The sequence below is a fragment of the Coccidioides immitis genome (genome assembly GCF_000149335.2).
Source record: "Coccidioides immitis RS genomic scaffold supercont3.4, whole genome shotgun sequence".
NCBI lineage: Eukaryota > Fungi > Ascomycota > Eurotiomycetes > Onygenales > Onygenaceae > Coccidioides > Coccidioides immitis.
Window position 1 is genome coordinate 811,611 of NW_004504311.1, and position 19,155 is coordinate 830,765.

Here is a 19,155-nt window from a genome sequence, read left to right on the forward strand (position 1 = left end):
GGGGAAGGAAACATGTTTGAGTGCCTTTTTTTTTTGAGTCCCTTTGTTCGCTCTTCGTCGATTCATACGGGGTGACTTTCTTTCGTCTTTAATCATTTTGTTTCATTCTCATGTGTATTCTGAATATTGTCTTTTGGGTGTCTTTGTGTCTGTGTATTTTAATGGACGAGGCGGGCCATCATACATAATTTTATTTGGGCAGATTACAATTCCGTCCGCATCTGCTGCTTCGATGCCCTGTCGAGAGTCAGGCACCGTTTTTGGATGGCGGTTGACTGCACTATCCGCGGCTTTCGCGATGATGTAATCCTTGAATGTTCCTAACCGCAAGTCGCAAGGGTGGCGTTTCGTCGACCTGCGACATCTTGGAAATCGGGAGGGGATGCCAACTGCCCAGGACTGAGACATCACGCATGGAATCATTTGCGGGGACCCTTTTTATCGATAAATCACCTCGATCCTAAATATATAACTGATTGACTTGTTAGTTTCAGTACTCCCCGCGTATCTATCAACTCCCTCTGCGTTGCGTTTCGTTCGCTCTCTATTTATAAAGCACACTCCCATTTCCTACATCCCCTCGTGGGCCTTTTCAGGACCTCAATTCGCCATGTCTCTGTTCTCGCGTCTCTTTCGGCCATTCTCCTCCACCGCCAATACCTCGCTCTCCGTGGGGCCGGCAGAATCCCTCGCCGCGCTGAACTTTCCCGCAAACGCACAGAAGGCCACCATCGCCGCGGGCTGTTTCTGGGGGGTCGAACACCTGTTCCGGAAACAGTTTGGGAACGGGAAGGGTCTTCTGGATGCCAGGGTGGGATACTGTGGAGGAGATACAAAGGTGCCTACGTATAGAAGTGTGTGTTCGGGCATGACGGGGCGTATGTAGACTATACATCTCCTTACAGTTGCTGTGAATCCTACCCTCCCCCGCCTTGTCGTCTGTTTTTTTTTTTTTTTTTTTTTTTTTTTTTTTTTTTTTTAAGCTGTTTCTTGTGGCCTGGTGTATCCTTGGGTTTCCTTTGCTTTCCTCTACGGGAAGCGAGTGGAGTACTTGATATCACTTTGTATTTTATTAGTGTTATTATTTTTTGTTCTTTTTTCTGGGATGGCGTGGGTTTCTTTGTTCTTTGCTGATCATATATCCGATACTTTTTTTCTTTTTTTCCCTCTCCAGACGCCGAAGCGCTACAGATGGTATTCGACCCGTCCGTCGTGTCGTATCGCCAGCTTTTAGAATTCTTCTACCGCATGCATGATCCCACGACGCTAGACCGACAAGGCGGAGATATCGGGACGCAGTACCGTAGCGCTATCTTCACGCATGACGACGAGCAGCAGCGCATCGCCGAGAAGATCACGGATCAGGTGAACAAGGAGTGGTGGGGGAATAAGGTGACGACCGTTGTGACGCCTATCGGGCAGTGGTGGGATGCCGAGGATTATCATCAGCTGTATCTGCATAAGAATCCAAGCGGATACGAGTGCCCTGCGCAGTATGTGAAAAAAAAAAAAAAACAAACCTCCATTTGCATCTCTTTTACGTGGGTTGCGAGCTTCAAGTGAGAATGATTCATATACTGACCTTTTTTTTCCCCCTTCATTTCGACAGCTTTGTGCGAAATTTACCACCGCTTTCCTAAAAGGCTTTATGGGGATCCTGGCGTCATTCGAGGTCCAATGGCTGTCTGACAGTAAACTGTCCCTAGACAAAAAGAGGTTTGAAATGAATAGCGAAAGTCCTCTTTAATAAAAGTATGTAACTATGTACATACACAGTGCTTATACATAAACACGATTTATATACCCAATCTAAGCGTTTGCACACTTTACTGAATTTGTCGGACAGGAGCCTGGCTATCAAAGGTCATCTTGTCTCCTGCCACTTCGATGTACTCTATTTGTGCTAAAAGTTCATTATTGTTGCTTCCCGAAGGGCCTATTGGCATCCGTATTGAAATGGTCTGGTGCCGTGTAGATCGTCACCCGCGGAAGAGTGTACGACCCGACTATCGCTGCCCACGGTTGTGCAAGCCAAGGGCCATTGAGAGCGTGCGTAGATAGGGAAAAAAAAAAAAAAAAAAGAGGACCTCAGGCCATTTTAGCTGAGTGCCAGTGTCCGTGATCCTTTTGGCGCTGAAGGTGCGGATCACAAGAGAGGAAAATGAACTAGTGGATATGTGCGGAATGTCAAGGTCATTTGAATACGCCCGCCCAGCCGGCAGATCCACTGATCCGCAGCAGCACCGCTTGCGCAGGATAAACTAAATGGACGTCTCAGGAGAGAGACACACAGAGAGAGAGAGAGAGAGGTTTTCTTTTTTGCAGGTGAGACGTGTTGGCTTGTTCCCCAACGAAAGAAAAAAGAATACTAAAGCAGACTCAACATGCGAGTTTGGCGACAATGTCTCCGTTCTCCCGTCATCATCATCCAGTTGCCGCCCGCAGGTCGAATCTCGACATAAGTAAAAAAAGAAAAAAAGAAAAAAAGGAAAAAGGAAAAAAGGAATTCACATCGGTTGCCGTGCCCAAATTACGGTTAATATTCCTTGTAGACCACATGGCGCGGGTGCTGATTGGTGCCCCGTTTCCTCTCGTTCGACCTGTGATTTGAGCGAGATGCTGCCTCTTTCAGTCGGGTCTAGAATTCAACCTGCGAGAGAGGCCGGGGTCTGGGCCGAACTCTGGAGTCCCGGGATTGGCGAGTCGGAATGCGTGACCAAGCCCGAAGCGACACACCGACCCGGCCGCGGTGCAACAACGACTTTCGGTTCCTTTTTGCGAGCTACATAGCAAGTTACCTTGAAGGGAAACTAACTACTTGCCTCGTGACGTCGAACTATGTTCCCTATTAGGCAGGCAAAGGTACGTTTTTATATTAAAGAAAAAAAAGAAAAAATTAAAAAAAAAAAATAAAAGAAGCAGAAGCAGCAGGTAAAAGAGAGCAATGGCAGGAAGCAGCAAAGCAGAGCAACTATAATGAATAATAATAATAATAAAGCAGTGTGCAAAAATCAACCCTTTTTTTTCAAACAAGGCAGCTACGAAAGGTTGGATCCTGCCCGGTTTTGATGACGCAGCCAAAAAAAAAAAAAAAAAAAGAATTCCGGGAAAGAACGTTGTGGGGAAAAGTGGGGCCCCGTAGCTAACTTAACTTGTTAACTAACTACAGTGTAACTACTCCGTAGTTAACTATTCCGTACTAGTTATGTAGTTAAGAGATAAGATAACAAGACAAATGTCACCGGAAGTACCTTTAACTCCGCTGTGCCGGTGACCTCGACCGGTCTCTGCACGCATCGACGGGGTGTCACTAGGTAGATGTACACGCATGCACCTCGTGTCCGCCGCGGAGTGCGATGGCGACGACCGACCTAAACCGGAGCACGGAGCACGGATGAGTACCAGCAAAGCAAGCAGCTACATAGCAGAAGGACGGGGAAACATTCCCATCGGGGGACAATAACCGGGATCAAACTGGCCTTACCTGGCCTAGCCGGTACTATCCCCTGTCGCACTCCTTCAGTTCCGCCATCCTGTGTGCGAGCTTGCGCCGTCCGCTGCTGGGTGATCCGCATCGATGGCCAGGAAGTCGTGCGGAGAATGGCACAGAAAACCAACTTGACGCCCTTTGTGGTCCCGGGGGTGGTGATGAGGTGTTTCTCCCCCCGGAACCACCGCGTCACGAGCGCGCTCTTAACGTTTTGGTGGCGGCGTGGCCTGGACTGGTTCCTCGACAGCCACTGCCAGCGTGTCTCCCTCTCCCTCTCCCTCTCTCTCTCTCCCTCTCCCTCTCTCTCTCTCCCTCTCCCTCTCTCTCTCTCCCCCTCTCACTCTCGCTCTCACTCTCGCTCTCTTCCCCCCTCTCACTGTCCGCCCGTACACCCAGACAAGCATTGACTGTCCTCTCTGGCTGCAATTTTCGGGCGAGAGCGCGTGAGGCACATGACGTAGACTGGGAGCTCTCCATCCAGGCCAACTCCAATTCATAGCAATCCAGATCCCCACAACATATACACACACACACACACTCTCTCTCTCTCTCTCTCTTTTTGCTGTTAAATATTGTCAAATCTCCTCTTATATTTACCTGCCTGGCCTTGTCACAGCTATCCAAGAAGACGACAGAAGAGATCGTGCTGCAAGAATGAGACCAGTTGCTTTTACCTACCGACATGGCTGGTCCCGCTACACCAAGATCCAAAGCACGGGGCGCACATTCCAGCTCCAGCTCCTGAATCATGTCAGATATGTCCATCAGGGACAGCGTCAGCAGTCTGACCTGTCTTCTACCTCAGGTCCTACCTCAGGGAGGTTCTCCTCAGGTCTTCCCCGTACCATTGCTCCTCCAAAGTCCATCTTCTCAGTGGCTTCCCCGCCCGCCCTCACTCTAACCCCTTCTCCTTCCCCGCTCTCCATCTTACCTCTGTCGGCTGTTCTGCGCTCTTTGTTGATAACCACAGTCTCTTCATCCCCGTCCCTGCTTGCCCCTGCTATAGGTGTAATGTCGTTGATAGCTAATTCCAAGTCTTCAATCCTGAATCCTGATCAGAACTTCGCCCTGAAGTATGTCATGGCAAACACCATATATGCGCAATTCTGCGCCGGTGAGACCCCTGCCGAAGTACGCCAATGCGTCAGGCAGATAAAGCATCTTGGGTATTCTGGCGTGATCCTGGGCTATGCGAGAGAGATAGTCATGGATGAGCGTGAAGCATCTGCGATGGGGCAGAATGCTGGAATTCAAATTGGCACTGCGCAGAAGCTGCAGGAGGATATCTTTGCATGGAGGGATGGAACAATCGCAACTGTCGATTTGGCCGGGGAAGGAAGTTTCGTGGCGGTCAAGTTCACCGGGGCTGGGCGGAAGGCCGTCCAGCAGCTGGTCAGAGGAGAGCGTCCGTGTCCGGACCTTGAGCAGGCAATAGCCGCTATTTGTGATAGAGCTAGAGACCGCGGAGTGCGGTTGCTCATCGACGCGGAACAGCAGGCGGTGCAGCCGACAATAGACGAGTGGACAATCGAGTACGCACGACGGTACAACAATGCGCCCAGCCGCCAAGCGTTGATATATGGCACCTATCAGGCTTACCTGCGCTCCACCCCGTCCACGCTCGCCAAACATTCAGCTATCGCGCAGTCGCAGGGCTTCGTGCTCGGCGTTAAATTGGTGCGGGGCGCCTACCTTGGGACTGAACCGCGACATCTCATCTGGGATACAAAGGAGAAAACAGACGAGGCTTACGATAGTCTTGCCAAAAGTGTGATGAGACGACAATATGGCGAATTGCTTGTTAAGCCTCCCAACGGGCCGGGATCGTTCCCCGAGGTCAATCTCGTACTCGCGTCGCACAACCGCGCCTCCATCCAGCGAGCTCTGAATATCCGCGAGGAGCAAATTCGACGGGGGGAAGATCAAATTGAAATGTCGTACGGCCAGCTCTATGGAATGGCAGACGATATCAGCTGCGAACTCGTCCAGCAACGTACACAAGCTCAAGACTTGAACGGAGGCAAGCTGGAGATCCCAAAGCCGTATAAGGCGCTTATATGGGGTACCGTTGGGGAGTGCACGAAATATTTGCTGCGAAGGGGAGAGGAGAACCGGGATGCCGCTCTGAGAACGGGGGATACCCGTAGAGCCATGGTGAAAGAGCTCAAGAGACGATTGTTGGGAGGGAATTAAAATGAAGAACCTGGCCTCTTCCCTTCTTTTGTCCCTTCTTTTCTTCTTTTTTTCCTTTTTTCCTTTTTTTTTTTTTTTTTTTTTTTTTTGATGCTGCCAAAATAGATATAATTAGACAGTTAATGATCGATGAGCAATGTGATAATGAAAGTTATGTTTAAATGCATTTCTTTGATGTCTCGCTGCACGCTTTTTGATTTCTGGGTACGTTTTCCTGTCTGCTTTCGAGCAGCCTGCATTGTGTCCCCCTTTTTTTGAAAACAAAAGAATTTTTGTCGTTAAAAGCTTTGAGAGCTCCACGGCTCGGTCGAATAATTTCCTCAGGGGCGGAGAAGCAGCGTTTTGAATGTTTGCAGATGTCAAATATATATATTTATATATATATAAAAAAGCAAAAGAAAGCTGTTTTCTTGATCCTCACTCCTACAAAGAATGTCAGTTAATCAAACATGAGAAGCTATTCAAAGGACATATCTTTCAAAGGATGTTTCTGCTTTTGAAAAACAAAAAAAAAAAAAAAAAAAAAAAAAAAAAGAGAAATTGGAAGGGAGGGAGATGAGCGTACAAGTTTATCAGAAAAGAGTCAAGGCAGTAGATTGCTTGTTGATTGCCCTGCTGCGCGCAAATCCGCCACATGGCTGGCTCTAAACGCGTAAAAAAGGGGGTGGGTTACCGTTACATAAAACAGTCTCTCCCTACGGAGTACCTCATTCAAAAGGCCGGGAGATATCCGCCATTCTCTAAAAGAAAACACAACATACAAAGTTAAGATAATGGTCTGCTGGTTTCCCTCTCTGTTCCTGCTTTCAAGACTCTTCTCGAAGCGTTATTTTTATTTATTTATTTTTTTTCAATTATACTTTGAACTCACTGGTTATATATTTGAATTAATAGTGGGAAATCCCCACTGAACACACGAAGACACACATTCCCTCTTCTCTCCTGTGTGGCTGGCAATGCCTTATTGTCAAAGCTGGATTGTGGGAAGGGCCGGGGGAAAAGAGATTCGGTTAGATCTCTTCCCAAGATAGTTGCCGGGAGGTTTCTATGTGCCAGTATCACACAAGTAATTGTTTTTTTTTTTGTTTTTTGCCGCAGCGACACATCTGTCACTTGAACATCCGATTGCATTCACAGTTGTCTCTTGTTGCTGAGGAGTGTCAACGTTCATCAACCTGCTTAACCTTTCAGTCATTATCACACTTTCTTGCAAGCAGAATTTGTTCAACACCTGCTTGTCAGCATTGGCTTGGTGATATTTATTTCAGCTTAGGACTATCAGCGTCCTTTTAACCCTCAGTGAATTTGTTGTCGTCTTTTCGTGTATCTTCTGTTGCCGGGCCGTCATTGGGTTCACGTATACAATCAGCTCGCATCAACGCCCCTCTCAGAGAAGAACTGTTAGTCTTTTCTTTCTTTCTTTCTTTCTTTCTCTCTTTCTTTTTTTTTCCAAACCTTCTCTTTCCATTTCTCCCATCAACTGCTGAAACCGACTTTATTATACTGCGGCTCAGCAAAAGAAGCGAAATCGGCCCGCAAGCAAGATGGCGCAAAGGATCGATGATGCCATGGTGGATGTCATCAACAAGATGAACGACATCACTGAGCACGTAAGTTGTCCTTCGAGCGCTATTTCTCCCCTCAGGGACCCGGAAAACGATATGCTGATGGCCAATACAGCTTCGGGCTCACGAGTTCGTGGAGTCCGCAAATAGAATCGCACGAAACGTCCATGAAGTTATCAACATCTTCACCAACGCGGTGATCAAGTTTAACGATGACCAGATGATCATGCATCAGGTATAGTAAAAGTTGCCCCGTAGGGCAAGAAAGAAAAAAAAATAAAAAATAAAAAACGCGAGGCTGTAAAATTTACTGACGATTCGTTTCAGGCTAATCAGGTCGCACCGCGGGCCGAGCCGTCAGCTCCTAAACAGGTAGCTAACAAGAATGGCCAGAGCTTGATGTTATACTCGGACGTCGCGCGTCAAGCTCCAGGCGCAATGTCTGGCTCGAGCTCTGCCCAGGTCACCTCCTCGGGGACCGTTAAGACCGTTGTAGGTGCACTTGGGCTCACTGCGACTATTCCTTCTCAGATCAATCCCGTTGTTCCGGTTGGCCATCCGCCGATCTTGGACGTGGCCGAGGAGAAGGCGGCAATGCTGACTATCAGCGGTGTCTTCGGGCCTCATTCGCTCAATTTCCTGACCTCGAAGATCCGCGAGGGACCGCTCTTCAGCGTGGAGATCAATTACGCCCAGAACTTCGCTGAAATCACTTTCCAGAAATCAGCTCACGCGGTAGCTTTTCTGGGACAGGAGCGAAGCAAACGTGCAAGAACCGGATCGGGTTTGTTCGGTGCCTCTTATAAGATTGTCTCTGCGGCAGAATTCGCCTGGGACAAGGAGATTCGCAAGATGGAGGCCAAGCCTCGTGAGCGGCGCAGATTGACATTCGCTCGTGGAGGTCTCCTTGGGGGGAACTTGACCGTGAAGAAGATCCTGAACGACATGGGACAGCTAGTTGGAGCCGAAGCAATCGAGTTTGTTTGGGCTTTCAATACCGGAAATGGTAAAACACCCCCCTCCTTCTCTTCTTTTTATTTTCCTGTTTCCCCTCATCTTCTCTACTCCCAAAGATATCTCACTGGGGTGTAAGGAAGCTAATGTGCGTAGTGACCGCCGTCTTCAAGAGCGTTGCCACGGCACGCACTGTTCGCGACCATTTCCTCGCTCTTGCCATCCACAAATCCAACCCGTACTATGACGTTCAGGTCACATTCTCGACGGATCCGTGCGAGAAACAGCTGAACCTCGAATCTCAAATCGGTGTGCCGCAGCATCGTCGCAACCGGGGACGGAGAGCCGGGGCATAAGTGAGTACCACGCAGCCTCATTTCGTGAACTGCCCGCATTGATTGACAACTTGTCTCCCCAAAGTTGATTTGAGTCGTGGGATGGATTTTACGGGCCCGTGCTTGAGGTTGCTTGTCTGCTCAGTCCTCTCGTGGCCAGATGTTCAGAACCCTCGACGATGTTTGTAAAGGAGTTATTTTTTTTTTCCCTTCCCGGTGGACCACTTCCTTCAAGATTGCTTCAGGGAATATCGTCGAGGTTATGGCTAACTGGCCGCTCTGCTGTTTTTTCGTGGTTGGATTTCTGTTCTCTCAGCCGTCCTGTTTTATTTATTTTTTTTTTTTCTCCCCCTTCCCACTTCCACGGGGCATGGGGCTCCGGGATCCTCGGATCGAAGCTCCAGCCGATGTGGATGGGTTGGAATGACTTGGATGCGGAATGTCCATTTCAGGGTGGTGATATTATGTTTTATGAATAGCTTGAAATCACCACCGGTTGAATAGCAAGTCTTTACATGCCATTTTCATCTTGCCACCATTAAACCAGACACTTGACTTTGGTTGAAAGGTAAAAGAAGAAACGTTGTGAAGCCCAAAAATCAGCAGGAAGTGGAGTTTTTGTTCAGCCTAACTAGAACACCACGTGAGCTAGAGCTCTACCTCGAGCGTGAAGGGAAAGACTACGCTGCGTCACGACATATGAGGAGTATGTCTGCTCGGTACTACTCCCGACTACCATGTGCCCCCGGGATACGGATAGTCATATCGCGGCGGTTGTGCCCATTCCTTGCCGTCGAGATACTCCACCCACTTCTTGTCGACCAGCTCCCTCATATCGAACCGTTCCTGGTCCTGGTCTATCGTATGGGCATTGACACTGAGATACCCCTTCGACCCGGGTTCCCACTTCTCCTCGCCCATTCTCCATATTCTGGCCATCTTCCCCTCGCTCGGCTTGCCCAGCTTTGCTTCAAGATCGATCTCCTCATTCTGACCGTTCGTACAAACGGTAAAGCATCGCACGCCGCAGGTGGGGCAGAAGCGCCAATCTAGGTTCTTTTCAAAGCAGGTATAGTTCGAAAGTTCCGCTGGATCTGACGGGGAGAGTAGAACGAAGTCCTTCGCGGGGTTGGGTAAACGCATGTGGAAAATCCCCATCTTGAGGCACGTCGAGCAGTTGCACTTGTAGAACCGCATCGCGTTCTTCCGGTCAATCCCGGGCCCGATCGGCGGAGGTATAGTAGCGAAGGCGATATAACGCACTTTGCCGCAGTGGCAGGAGCCGTGGTAGCCACGGCGGTTTGGCGAGGGGTCGGTGGAAGACATCTTGTCGGCGGTGAGTGACCCTCGTGGTGGTGCCAGATGGGGATTCGCTGATCCAGCAACTCCCGTGAGAATAAATACAAACGCGACATCGCCAGGCAGCAGCGGGACGACGCGCTAAAACCCCGCATTCTTCAGCTGGGGATCAGCGAAGCGAGCGGGTCGGGAATGCAAGTGATTTTAAATCAGCCGCTCGGACCGACATTTGCTCTTCATTTGTCTGAACTTCTGACAATCCTCTGCTCCATCACAGTGTGAAAATACTTTTCACCAGCACACCTGGCACACTGATTGCACGCGTATCACATGATTTTGTTTTCCATGGACGACCTGAATACAGCACTAATTTGAGCTTGTCCGTTTTGAAATTGATAGATCACGAAAACCAGGGTTTAAAGAAAAGTATTCCAGGTGGGCAACCATTCCAATCAAAATGATCTTTGTTTTAGGGAAGGGAAAAAAAAAAAAAAAAAAAAAAAAGAAAAGAAAAGAGTAAAGAAGGAAAGGAAGCAATACTACAGAGTATTTCCTGGTGAAACCGTCACACCATCCTTGACAGAGGCAACCTGGAGCTGAAAACAAGCTCGATGTTCGACGTATGGGGGTTTGCTTGCTTCCTGGCCATGTACGGGTGAGATCGGGGAGACACGTCGATGCCGTTGCACCCCATCAAGTCAACTCTGCTTCAAACGGCATGGATTCAATATATACTCCGTAGACCAATATACAGTTCCGCGTTCCGACATCGGCGCGGCTTGTCGCTCAACCTCTCTTGCTGATAGTTTTGGAGGGAAAAAAAAAAAAAAAAAAAGAACAACAAGGATGAGGGGCGAGTTGAAAAGGGAATTGGAACTGTTGATGGGTTGTGGTGTCAGGTTGAGTTAACATCGGAAAAAAAAAAGAGAATGTCACAAACGGTTTCGCTTCAACCAACGCCCTGGATCGAAATGTCTGGGGGGACGTGGAAATGTTTCGACGCATGAGAGGCGCGCTGGGCGGGTCCCGCCTATACATGCTTCCGGGACCCACGGCAAGCCAAACCAAAACCCCCCGCAGCAGCCAAAAACTCTGGAGATTACGCCGTTTCCTGCATCTTGTTGGAACGAGCCGCATCCGCCAAAATGTATGACGTCCAGGCAGAAGAAGACCATCAGCCATCGTGATGCAGAGGCATCCTGTTCATATGATTCCCGCCCTCTCCCCCTTCTTTTTTTTCCGGGGTGTGACTGCTGGGCGATCGAGGAGCCGCGGAGAAAAACCGACATCTACGCACCGCGTCACACCAAGGGGCATCGGATGGGGTTTCTGGTGAGACGTCTGTCTCTGAAGCCGGTCGGGTTAGTCACACCCCAAGGAGGCGATGTTAGACAAGTCAGGCCATGCCAAACGTCTTGTGACGAAACAATACCACGAAAGTTGGCTAAACGACAGCCCGAAGAGACCAGCCTTTCCGCCTCCACGTACCCCGGGGAAGAGGCGGCGAATGACCATCCGAGCTCTGTCTCGAGTACAGTCCGCCCTGTATTTTTAAACTCTTATTTTTCTTTTTTTTTTTTTTTTTTTTTCCTGTATTTGTCCTATGCGAGTGAGACATCAGGTGGCATGAGAAGTGGCCCCGCTAAACCTAAACGGACGAAAGTCGCATCGAATCCGCCCGCTGATTGGCTGCAGTTGACGAACTCTCCCCTCAAATCGGCTGCGGACTTTCCGCGCCAAAATGCTTGTTCTGCCGGATATTTCGGATGACGGCGGTTCTGATTGGCTGTGGCTTCAAATTCTATTGCCGCTGATTGGTGGAAGCCTCACCAAGGCAATTGACTTTGGAATTTCCGTGGGCTCTCCTTGGCGTGGTATCAGAAGACACCCCCCTGAATCCTAGCTTGCTCGCTCTCGCGTAGGAGAGTGGCAGCCGGTAGCAAAGTCAGTCAAGTCACAGCCTGTCAACTCAGTTTATATCATGCTCGCAGTGGGCCCTCCCTGGCATCTTCCTCGACCCTCATTTTCCCAGTCCACTTCCGCCTTTCGTTTTTTCCTCTTCTCTCATCCCATCCCATCCCATCTCGTCTCCAGAGGCAGCAGTCACTCGTTTCACGCTCTCTCCCCTTTGCAGATCGAGCCTCATCTCTCTCGTCCTTCTTCTTCTTCGTCTTTGCTTATTATTTTTATTTTTATTTTTTTTTTTTGTGTTTCCTTTCGGGCTTCCGTCTCCTCCCATCGTTCCTGCCTCCCGCAACCCCTTTTTCCGGGTTTCCCGTTTCGCAGTCCCTCGTTGTGGAAGTCGCGCTTTCCCCCCCACCCAACAATAAAAACTTCCGTTTGCTCTTTCCCGCTTCGATCTCCACTTAAAACTCCATCGATCTTTCCCTCCGGCGCAAGTGGTCGGTCCTTCCCAGATCGTGCGTCGAAACGGGAACTTTTTATATCTTTCGGGCAAATCGTTCATAAAAAACAATATCCAATACATACATCACACACACCTCCCTATACATACGGTCCATCCCATTATATTATATCAGTCTACATCGCCAGGGGCGCGGAAAACCCAAATCCCTTTGGACCACTGCTTCCTCCCCCCGATCTCCTCGCCATGACTCGTCTGCTGGCATACGCACTGGCTTTGGCCCTTTCGTCGCAAGCCTTCGTGGCCGCCAAGCCGCAGAAGTGCGGCCCAAGCCAGAAATGCCCTGAAAGCGCTCCGTGCTGTTCTCGTGGGTGAAACCTTTACTGACCCCGACTCCGTATGCTTTTGCGCCGGAGCTCGATCGTTAACGTGCTATCCTTCATATAGAATACGGAGACTGCGGCTCCGGTGCATACTGCCTCGGTGGCTGCGACCCAAAATGGTCCTTCGCAATCGACTCTTGCCTTCCGGCGCCCGTATGCAAGAGCAAGACCTACAGGTGGGATAACCTTGATGGCGTCGCCCCCAACACAAAGTACCTTGGCGATGCGAGCAAGGCGGACTGGGTATCGAGTGGCGAGCCGTTGACGAGCGACGGCAGTCTCATCTTGACCATGGCTCCCGATACCGTTGGTACGCTCATGGCCAACAACCATTACATGTGGTACGGCAAGACCACTGCTCGGTTGAAGACTAGCCGTGGCAAGGGCGTGGTCACTGCGTTTATCCTCCTCTCCGACATGAAGGACGAGATCGACTTCGAGTTTGTCGGCGTCGATTTGCAGAATGCTCAGACCAACTACTACTTCCAAGGAATCACCGACTGTCAGTCACATTTCCTCTTCTCCCCTGACCTTTTTTTCGTAAAAATTCTTGTCCTTGAGAACGGCACTCACATATTGCCTGCAGATACCAACGGACAAAACGCGTCTGCTTCTGACACCTTCGATGAATTTCACACCTACGAGATCGACTGGAAGCCTGAGTCGATCACGTGGTCCATCGACGGCAAGCCCGTCCGTGTCAAGAAGAGATCTGAAACCTTCAACAAGACCTCGAACCAATACGCCTACCCTCAAACTCCGTCCCGTGTGCAACTCTCCCTCTGGCCGGCCGGTCTTCCAAGTAATGGTGAGGGCACTATCGAATGGGCTGGCGGGCTTGTTGATTGGAACCACGAAGACATCAAGAACCACGGCTATTACTATGCTCTCTTTGACGAAGTCACCGTCGAGTGCTACGATCCCCCAAAAGACGCCAAGGTTGAGGGCAGCAAGTCCTACATCTTCACCGATGAGAAGGGAACCGAAGATACAGTCAAGATTACCAATAAGAATACCGTTTTGAAGTCATTCCTGGGCAACGGCCGTGACACCGATAAGGATTATCCATCCGCCAGTGGAACCAGGAGACCCAGTCAGACCAGCGATCTTGCAGTCGTTCCCGGTTTGAGTGGTGCCGGGCCCGGAGCTGATGGGAACCGAGGAGACAGCGACGGCTCCGACGGTGGTTCACCTAACGGCGGTAATAGACCAAACCCCACGGACTTCTCTCAGGGTGGCGACCGGGGCAATGAGAGCAGCGGTGCGTCACCCCAAAACGAGCAAGTGCTGAAAGGGTCCCTGTTTGCAGTGCTTGTGGCTCTTGTGGTCCTTGTTACCATGTAATATTTCTATGCTCTTTTTACAGTTGTATATATTTTAGGGAAAAAATTCTTTTTTCCCTCACGTCTGCTTGCAGTTGGGATACTCGATTGTTAGAGCTATACGCTTTAATTGACGCTTTTTAGCTTACGGAGTACTTGAATGTCATTTTCAGCATGGCGGTCTGCACCATTAAATAGGTACTAATAATGATTCAGGATAAATACCATCATCAGATTAGCAATAACTGGCCTCTCTACTTCTTGCAGCTGATAGCTCTCAGGTTGCTGGTCGAATTTTCAAGCACTAATCACAAACAGTTTTACTCTCTTCGACATTATAGCAGCATGCGTGGGTAATCCATACCAATCCCCACCTGGATTCTGCCATTCTCATCCGATCCGGGCCGGCCTTGTGGTATATCAGCTGCGGGAAACTTTATTACGATTGGCAGTACATCAGTGCTGATCCAAGAACAAAGTTGGGTCGAGGAAATTTGTGGTCTAAAAACTGTTGCAAAGTGCTGGTACCATCTGGCTTGATATTCTCTACAATCTGTACTCTGTTGAAAAGAGCAAACATACACCAGCCGGCCCAACCTAAGCATCCTGTGGGCGTAACTAGTGAGTTTGGTTATAAACCCCCCCCCCCCCCCCCCTTTCTGTTCAACATTTCAAAAGCTGACAGGGAATATGAAACATGAATCCCACCCCCTGATTGATCACAGACAAACTGATTTGCAGTTGTCAATTCTTCCGGGTTTTGAAAGTATCTATCCTGTACTATGGACTCTTTTGACAGCGAACATTTCTTCCTAGGGTAAGCACCTAGCGGCTGTTAAAAATGTTATGTGTTTGTGCATCTTTGTTTGTTGCCAGTGTCCATTTGCTCAGAGCAAGCAAAAGGAACAAAATCCTCATCTAAAGTGCTATGGAACTTAGCCAACAAGAAGAATTCAAGATTCTTTTTGCTCTTGAATTTCTTTTCTCCTTTCTTTTTTGGGGGGGGGTTCTTCTAAAATATTTGTTTACGGGATTTGGGATGAGATTTTGGTCACTACACTACACTACCCAAGTGGGTTTTGATCCATTCTTGGGGTCAGCCTACACTGAGACAGTTCTGCGATTTATATCCCAGAAAAGCTCTGCCTTTCCGATACCCAAACAAACAGATATCAAGCAGGCTCTCAACAGGCCCCTTCGATGTGTGGACCAAAAAAAGCACAATTTGGTTTACCCAAACACCTCTGTGCTATCGAATGATATTTACTACATTCAGGGAAACATGCTCCTCTTTGCCAGTTGGATGAGAGACCCAATTGATTATGTGAAGCCATAAATAGCATGCTGGATATAAGTCCCGAGGGGTGGGGGGGTTCTTTGGCGGGGATTGATTGCCGAAATTGTCCATACTGGCTTTCTCGTTCGTTTTCTTTCTTGAGACGGCAAATATAACTAGCGGCCAGGCCTATGAGAGAGGGCGGTTTGCCTGTGGCTTTTGTCTACAGGAATTCTCAGGATACAAACACAACATATCCAAGATGGAGATATCCTTCAAGCCCGTTCTCTTTGTTTCATCTTTTCCTCGTTAAGTGTAGGACCTATCCGTATGGCATATTTCCCTGTCAACGCGGGTAATCCAACAGGAAAAGCCATTATCATCAAGATAAGGGCAAGAGAATCTGCAAACCACAGCTCATCAGCTGAAAAATTTTATATTTATATTTATTTTATTTTATTTTATTTTATTTTATTTTTTCTTTCTATTTCTCCACTCCCCTCACCATTGGAAGACAATGTGCCTCTATAACCGGGCAATTTACTCATGCAACCACTTCGACTACATCCTCGCCTACAACTGCTACGACGTGTTCTTCCAACTCCAACGGATAAACGACTCCTGGGAACGCAGTAACTACGCTATTCCCTTTGAGCTCAGCCCAAACTGCAGCCCTTCATTGACAAACATAATCGGCCCGATTTACTCCCCACACCCGTGTGATGTCTGTCTTCGGAGGGATCGAGAAAGAAGGTTCTTTGAAGGCGCGAGCTGCTTTTTCGTGGGCACGGGGGGAAGAACTTGAACTTCGCTTTTCCCTCCTCCCCCTTGTTGCTGGTATGAAGAAAAGAAAAGAAAAGAAGCTGGGCCGCTATCTTTTGGTGGGCAAAGTCATAGAAACGCCCAAGGGCCAAGTTGGGTGGGCAGGAAACCACTCTTGTTCTCTTCAGTCCCGTGCTTTGGTTGGAACTGGAGGGGATGAGCTTCTCTGCACGGGATGATAGACATGGTAATATTTGGCGTCAATCTTGATGCAGCCGTCCCCAAAGAGGTGATATGAAAGGGGAGGTTGGAATTTTGGTTGAGACCTGTGGAAGGGGATAGCACACGGACAAGGGTGGACAATGGCTTTGATATCGCTACGCATCAGGAATGGCTTTTTTTTTTTTTTTTTTTTTTTTTTTTTTTTTTAAGAAAACGCAGCTAGTTCCGATCCAGCTGCAGGAGGAATCAATAGAACTCCTCAGAGGCCTCTGGGGCCATCAATGCAGCTAAGATAGAGAAAACTTAGAGAATTGTGCGTACTTTCTAATCAGCCAAGAGAAAAAGAAAACACACTTGATATTACATCTTGTTCTCCAATATAATGTCTGATAACAAGATTGACGATCGAGACTCAAGCTAGGGGCCCCCGTGTCTCTACAAAATGTATGTAATCATTGGTTTGATAAAAGAACGCCGTACACTTCGCCAGATAAGATCCAAGAAAAGAAATAAGATCCTAAAAAGACACCGGAAACAAGAGAAAAATGCACGTGGGCCAGAACGAGGATATCTCCACCAGATTAAAAGCAATGGTTCAGTCTTGTAGGAGACCAATCAATAGGTGAGCGCTGATTCAATGCACCGCTCCGCAACCACATCCTCCACCGCCGATATAATTGACGCTTCTCCCAGAGAGACTACGTTTCTTGAAGTCGCCATGGTAGGTATCGAGTTCATCGACGACGACATCATCAGCTAATGGTTCGCCCATCCAGGCGTAATCGTAGGTGGCAGCTTTTGGACTAGTTTGAGTCTCCTTGAGTTTTTGGGTGATTGCATCAAGATCCAAGTCGAGATATTTAGCTAAGAAGTCGCCAACTTCGGTGTTTTCGTGATTACCGACAAGATCCAAGGCGTCTTCTGGGGAAGAGGCGTAGATATTCACATCCGCAGCTAGTGCAAAGTATAAGTCAGATAGCTGCTTTGTAGAAAATATAGAAAAAAAAAAAAAAAAAAAAATTCACAAGATAGACCTACCGGAATGTCCATGAGTTGACCATCCTATCTGGGCTCTTCGGCTGATCATGTCAGCGAAAACATACGCGGCCGGCACCGGGTCGCCGGCCTGGAGGAGTTGGTCGATTTCGGAATTTTTCGCATCAAATATTCCAAGTCCCTTCTCCACGAATTGTCGACGTACGTACGCACGCTGCTCCTCCTTGGGCACGGATTTTCCTTCGTCATCAAGGTAGTTATAGAGCTTGGTCTCTAAGTACTCAGAGGAATGTGTGGCATTCTCAAGGACACCTGGGAACCATTTGTAGTCAGGATACGACTCATGAAGCTGCCGGGCCGCCGATAGACCTCCGGTCTCGTGATCCGATGTGCTAACAAGCACACCGGGGGTAGAGTCTTTTTCAAGGAATTCCAGGACAGCAGCAAAAGCTCTATCATAAGCTAGGACTTCATGGACCTGGGCGGCAGGATCATTGCCATGGCCAGCATGGTCAATACGCGAACCTTCAATCATAATAAAGAAGCCCTTGTCGCTATCGCGTGTGGCATCGCTTAAGGCTTTCAAGGCCGTGCGAGTCATTTCTTCCAGAGAAGGATATATGTCGTTTTGAAATCGACGGTCAATTTCGAATGGCACATTCTTTTCCGCGATAAGGCCAAGTAATGGAAGCTGGGCCGCACTGCCCATTTTAAGTCCATCGAACCCTTCACGGTCATCAATATATGAAAAACCTTTAGATTTGGCAAGCTGCACAATATCTCTGGCGTCACCACGACAGCTGCCAGAAGTAGTGTTTGGAAGGAAATGGCATCTGCCTCCCCCAATGATAAGATCAACCTGGCGTCCCAGCGGGTATTCTCCGATTTGGTGCTCTGCAATCAAGTCCTCATACGAGCGCATGTTGGCATGGGAAGAAAAGCAGGCGGGGGTGGCATCTGTAATTCTCGTTGTAACCACCAACCCTGTCATATACCCAGCCGCCTTCGCTGCCTCTAGGACGGTCCCGCATGGGCTATGGTCGGGCAGCACAGAGATAGCACCGTTATAACTCTTCTTCGCACAAGAAAATGCCGTCGCGCCCGCCGCAGAGTCCGTAATCAAGCTAGACGATGATCTTGTTCGAGACTGTCCGATATGATGCTTATCCAAAACGAGAATATCGTCGATGGGAAGGCCATCCCGCGATTGCCGGAAGCTCCGTGTCATCGACAAACTCGTAGGGCCCATTCCATCAGAAACCATGAAAATAAGATTCCGTTTTCCTGCCGGCTTATCGCCGGGGGCCAAGCTTCCTTCATGTCTACCGGTCGACTGCTGATGCTGGTACACGACTGCGAGGATGATAACGGCTGCAGTGGCTATTAAAGCCCAGGAGAACAATCCAACTTCACGCCAGAATGATGGACCACGGCCGCGCTCGCTTCGATGAGTCCGCTGACCGGTGAGGAGGGCATCTTCTTCGGCATCGCTTCGTTCCGGCGAGTGGTCGGAGGGTACTAGCAAGGGATCGTTCCGGGACATTATGACGACAGTCGTCTAAACGCAGAGCGAGGTTCGGGTGAAATCACCCGGGGAAATGACTGGATATTATAGGAGCGAGAGGCATCCAAGTCACCTCATAGTAAAAGGAGATTAAGGCCAGGAAGAGAGAAGGCTACTGTTGAGGTTGATGATGCTGATACGGGCGCCTCTCCCGGCTGTTGAACCTTGGTTGGTGTCACTGGCGCGCCAAGCCTCCCCGTTTGGTCATTTGACGGCTCAGGCACATTGGAACGCGGGCGACCTTGGAAGGCTTTGATATTTGATAGATATATGTAATTTAGTCTCGATACGATTTATTTTATTTTACTATCCGAGAGCTCAGCTATTTAGGATAGTTAGCTTATCCACTCCGTAATTAACGAACCATCCAGGCCATAGTGGAGATGCGCCTCCCCAAAAAAAAAAAAAAAAAAAAAAAAAAAAAAAAAA

The 19,155-nt window shown here is 48.8% G+C and overlaps 7 protein-coding genes across 7 annotated transcripts; 5 read left to right on the top strand and 2 right to left on the bottom strand.

Annotated features, from left to right (window-relative positions):
- Positions 1-610: 610 nt before the first annotated feature.
- Positions 611-1,640, top strand: CIMG_04556 (peptide-methionine (S)-S-oxide reductase; the record flags this gene model as incomplete). The annotated part of the gene is made up of 3 exons (XM_001245114.2): positions 611-878; positions 1,175-1,493; positions 1,610-1,640. 3 exons carry the CDS (start codon positions 611-613, stop codon positions 1,638-1,640), a joined length of 618 nt encoding a protein of 205 aa, XP_001245115.2.
- A 2,504-nt stretch (positions 1,641-4,144) lies between these two features.
- Positions 4,145-5,683, top strand: CIMG_04558 (proline oxidase PrnD; the record flags this gene model as incomplete). The annotated part of the gene is made up of 1 exon (XM_001245116.2): positions 4,145-5,683. One exon carries the CDS (start codon positions 4,145-4,147, stop codon positions 5,681-5,683), a length of 1,539 nt encoding a protein of 512 aa, XP_001245117.2.
- Positions 5,684-7,227: 1,544 nt separating this feature from the next.
- CIMG_04559 (uncharacterized protein) lies at positions 7,228-8,757 on the top strand (the record flags this gene model as incomplete). The annotated part of the gene is made up of 5 exons (XM_001245117.2): positions 7,228-7,293; positions 7,364-7,483; positions 7,576-8,254; positions 8,359-8,558; positions 8,623-8,757. The coding sequence occupies 4 exons, from the start codon at positions 7,228-7,230 to the stop codon at positions 8,556-8,558; spliced, it is 1,065 nt and encodes a 354-aa protein (XP_001245118.2). The 3' UTR covers positions 8,623-8,757.
- Positions 8,758-9,269: 512 nt separating this feature from the next.
- CIMG_04560 (uncharacterized protein) lies at positions 9,270-9,863 on the bottom strand (the record flags this gene model as incomplete). Its single annotated transcript, XM_001245118.2, has 1 exon — positions 9,270-9,863. The coding sequence occupies one exon, from the start codon at positions 9,861-9,863 to the stop codon at positions 9,270-9,272; it is 594 nt and encodes a 197-aa protein (XP_001245119.2).
- Positions 9,864-10,827: 964 nt separating this feature from the next.
- Positions 10,828-11,391, top strand: CIMG_04561 (uncharacterized protein; the record flags this gene model as incomplete). Its single annotated transcript, XM_001245119.2, has 2 exons — positions 10,828-10,983; positions 11,203-11,391. 2 exons carry the CDS (start codon positions 10,828-10,830, stop codon positions 11,389-11,391), a joined length of 345 nt encoding a protein of 114 aa, XP_001245120.2.
- Positions 11,392-11,791: 400 nt separating this feature from the next.
- Positions 11,792-14,163, top strand: CIMG_04562 (cell wall glucanase). Its single transcript, XM_001245120.2, has 3 exons — positions 11,792-12,568; positions 12,649-13,086; positions 13,171-14,163. Exons 1-3 carry the CDS (start codon positions 12,448-12,450, stop codon positions 13,926-13,928), a joined length of 1,317 nt encoding a protein of 438 aa, XP_001245121.1. The 5' UTR covers positions 11,792-12,447; the 3' UTR covers positions 13,929-14,163.
- Positions 14,164-16,541: 2,378 nt separating this feature from the next.
- On the bottom strand, positions 16,542-18,855 carry CIMG_04563 (alkaline phosphatase). Its single transcript, XM_001245121.2, has 2 exons — positions 17,205-18,855; positions 16,542-17,120 (listed from the first exon to the last, which is right to left on the bottom strand). Exons 1-2 carry the CDS (start codon positions 18,703-18,705, stop codon positions 16,801-16,803), a joined length of 1,821 nt encoding a protein of 606 aa, XP_001245122.1. The 5' UTR covers positions 18,706-18,855; the 3' UTR covers positions 16,542-16,800.
- Between the last annotated feature and the right edge of the window lie 300 nt (positions 18,856-19,155).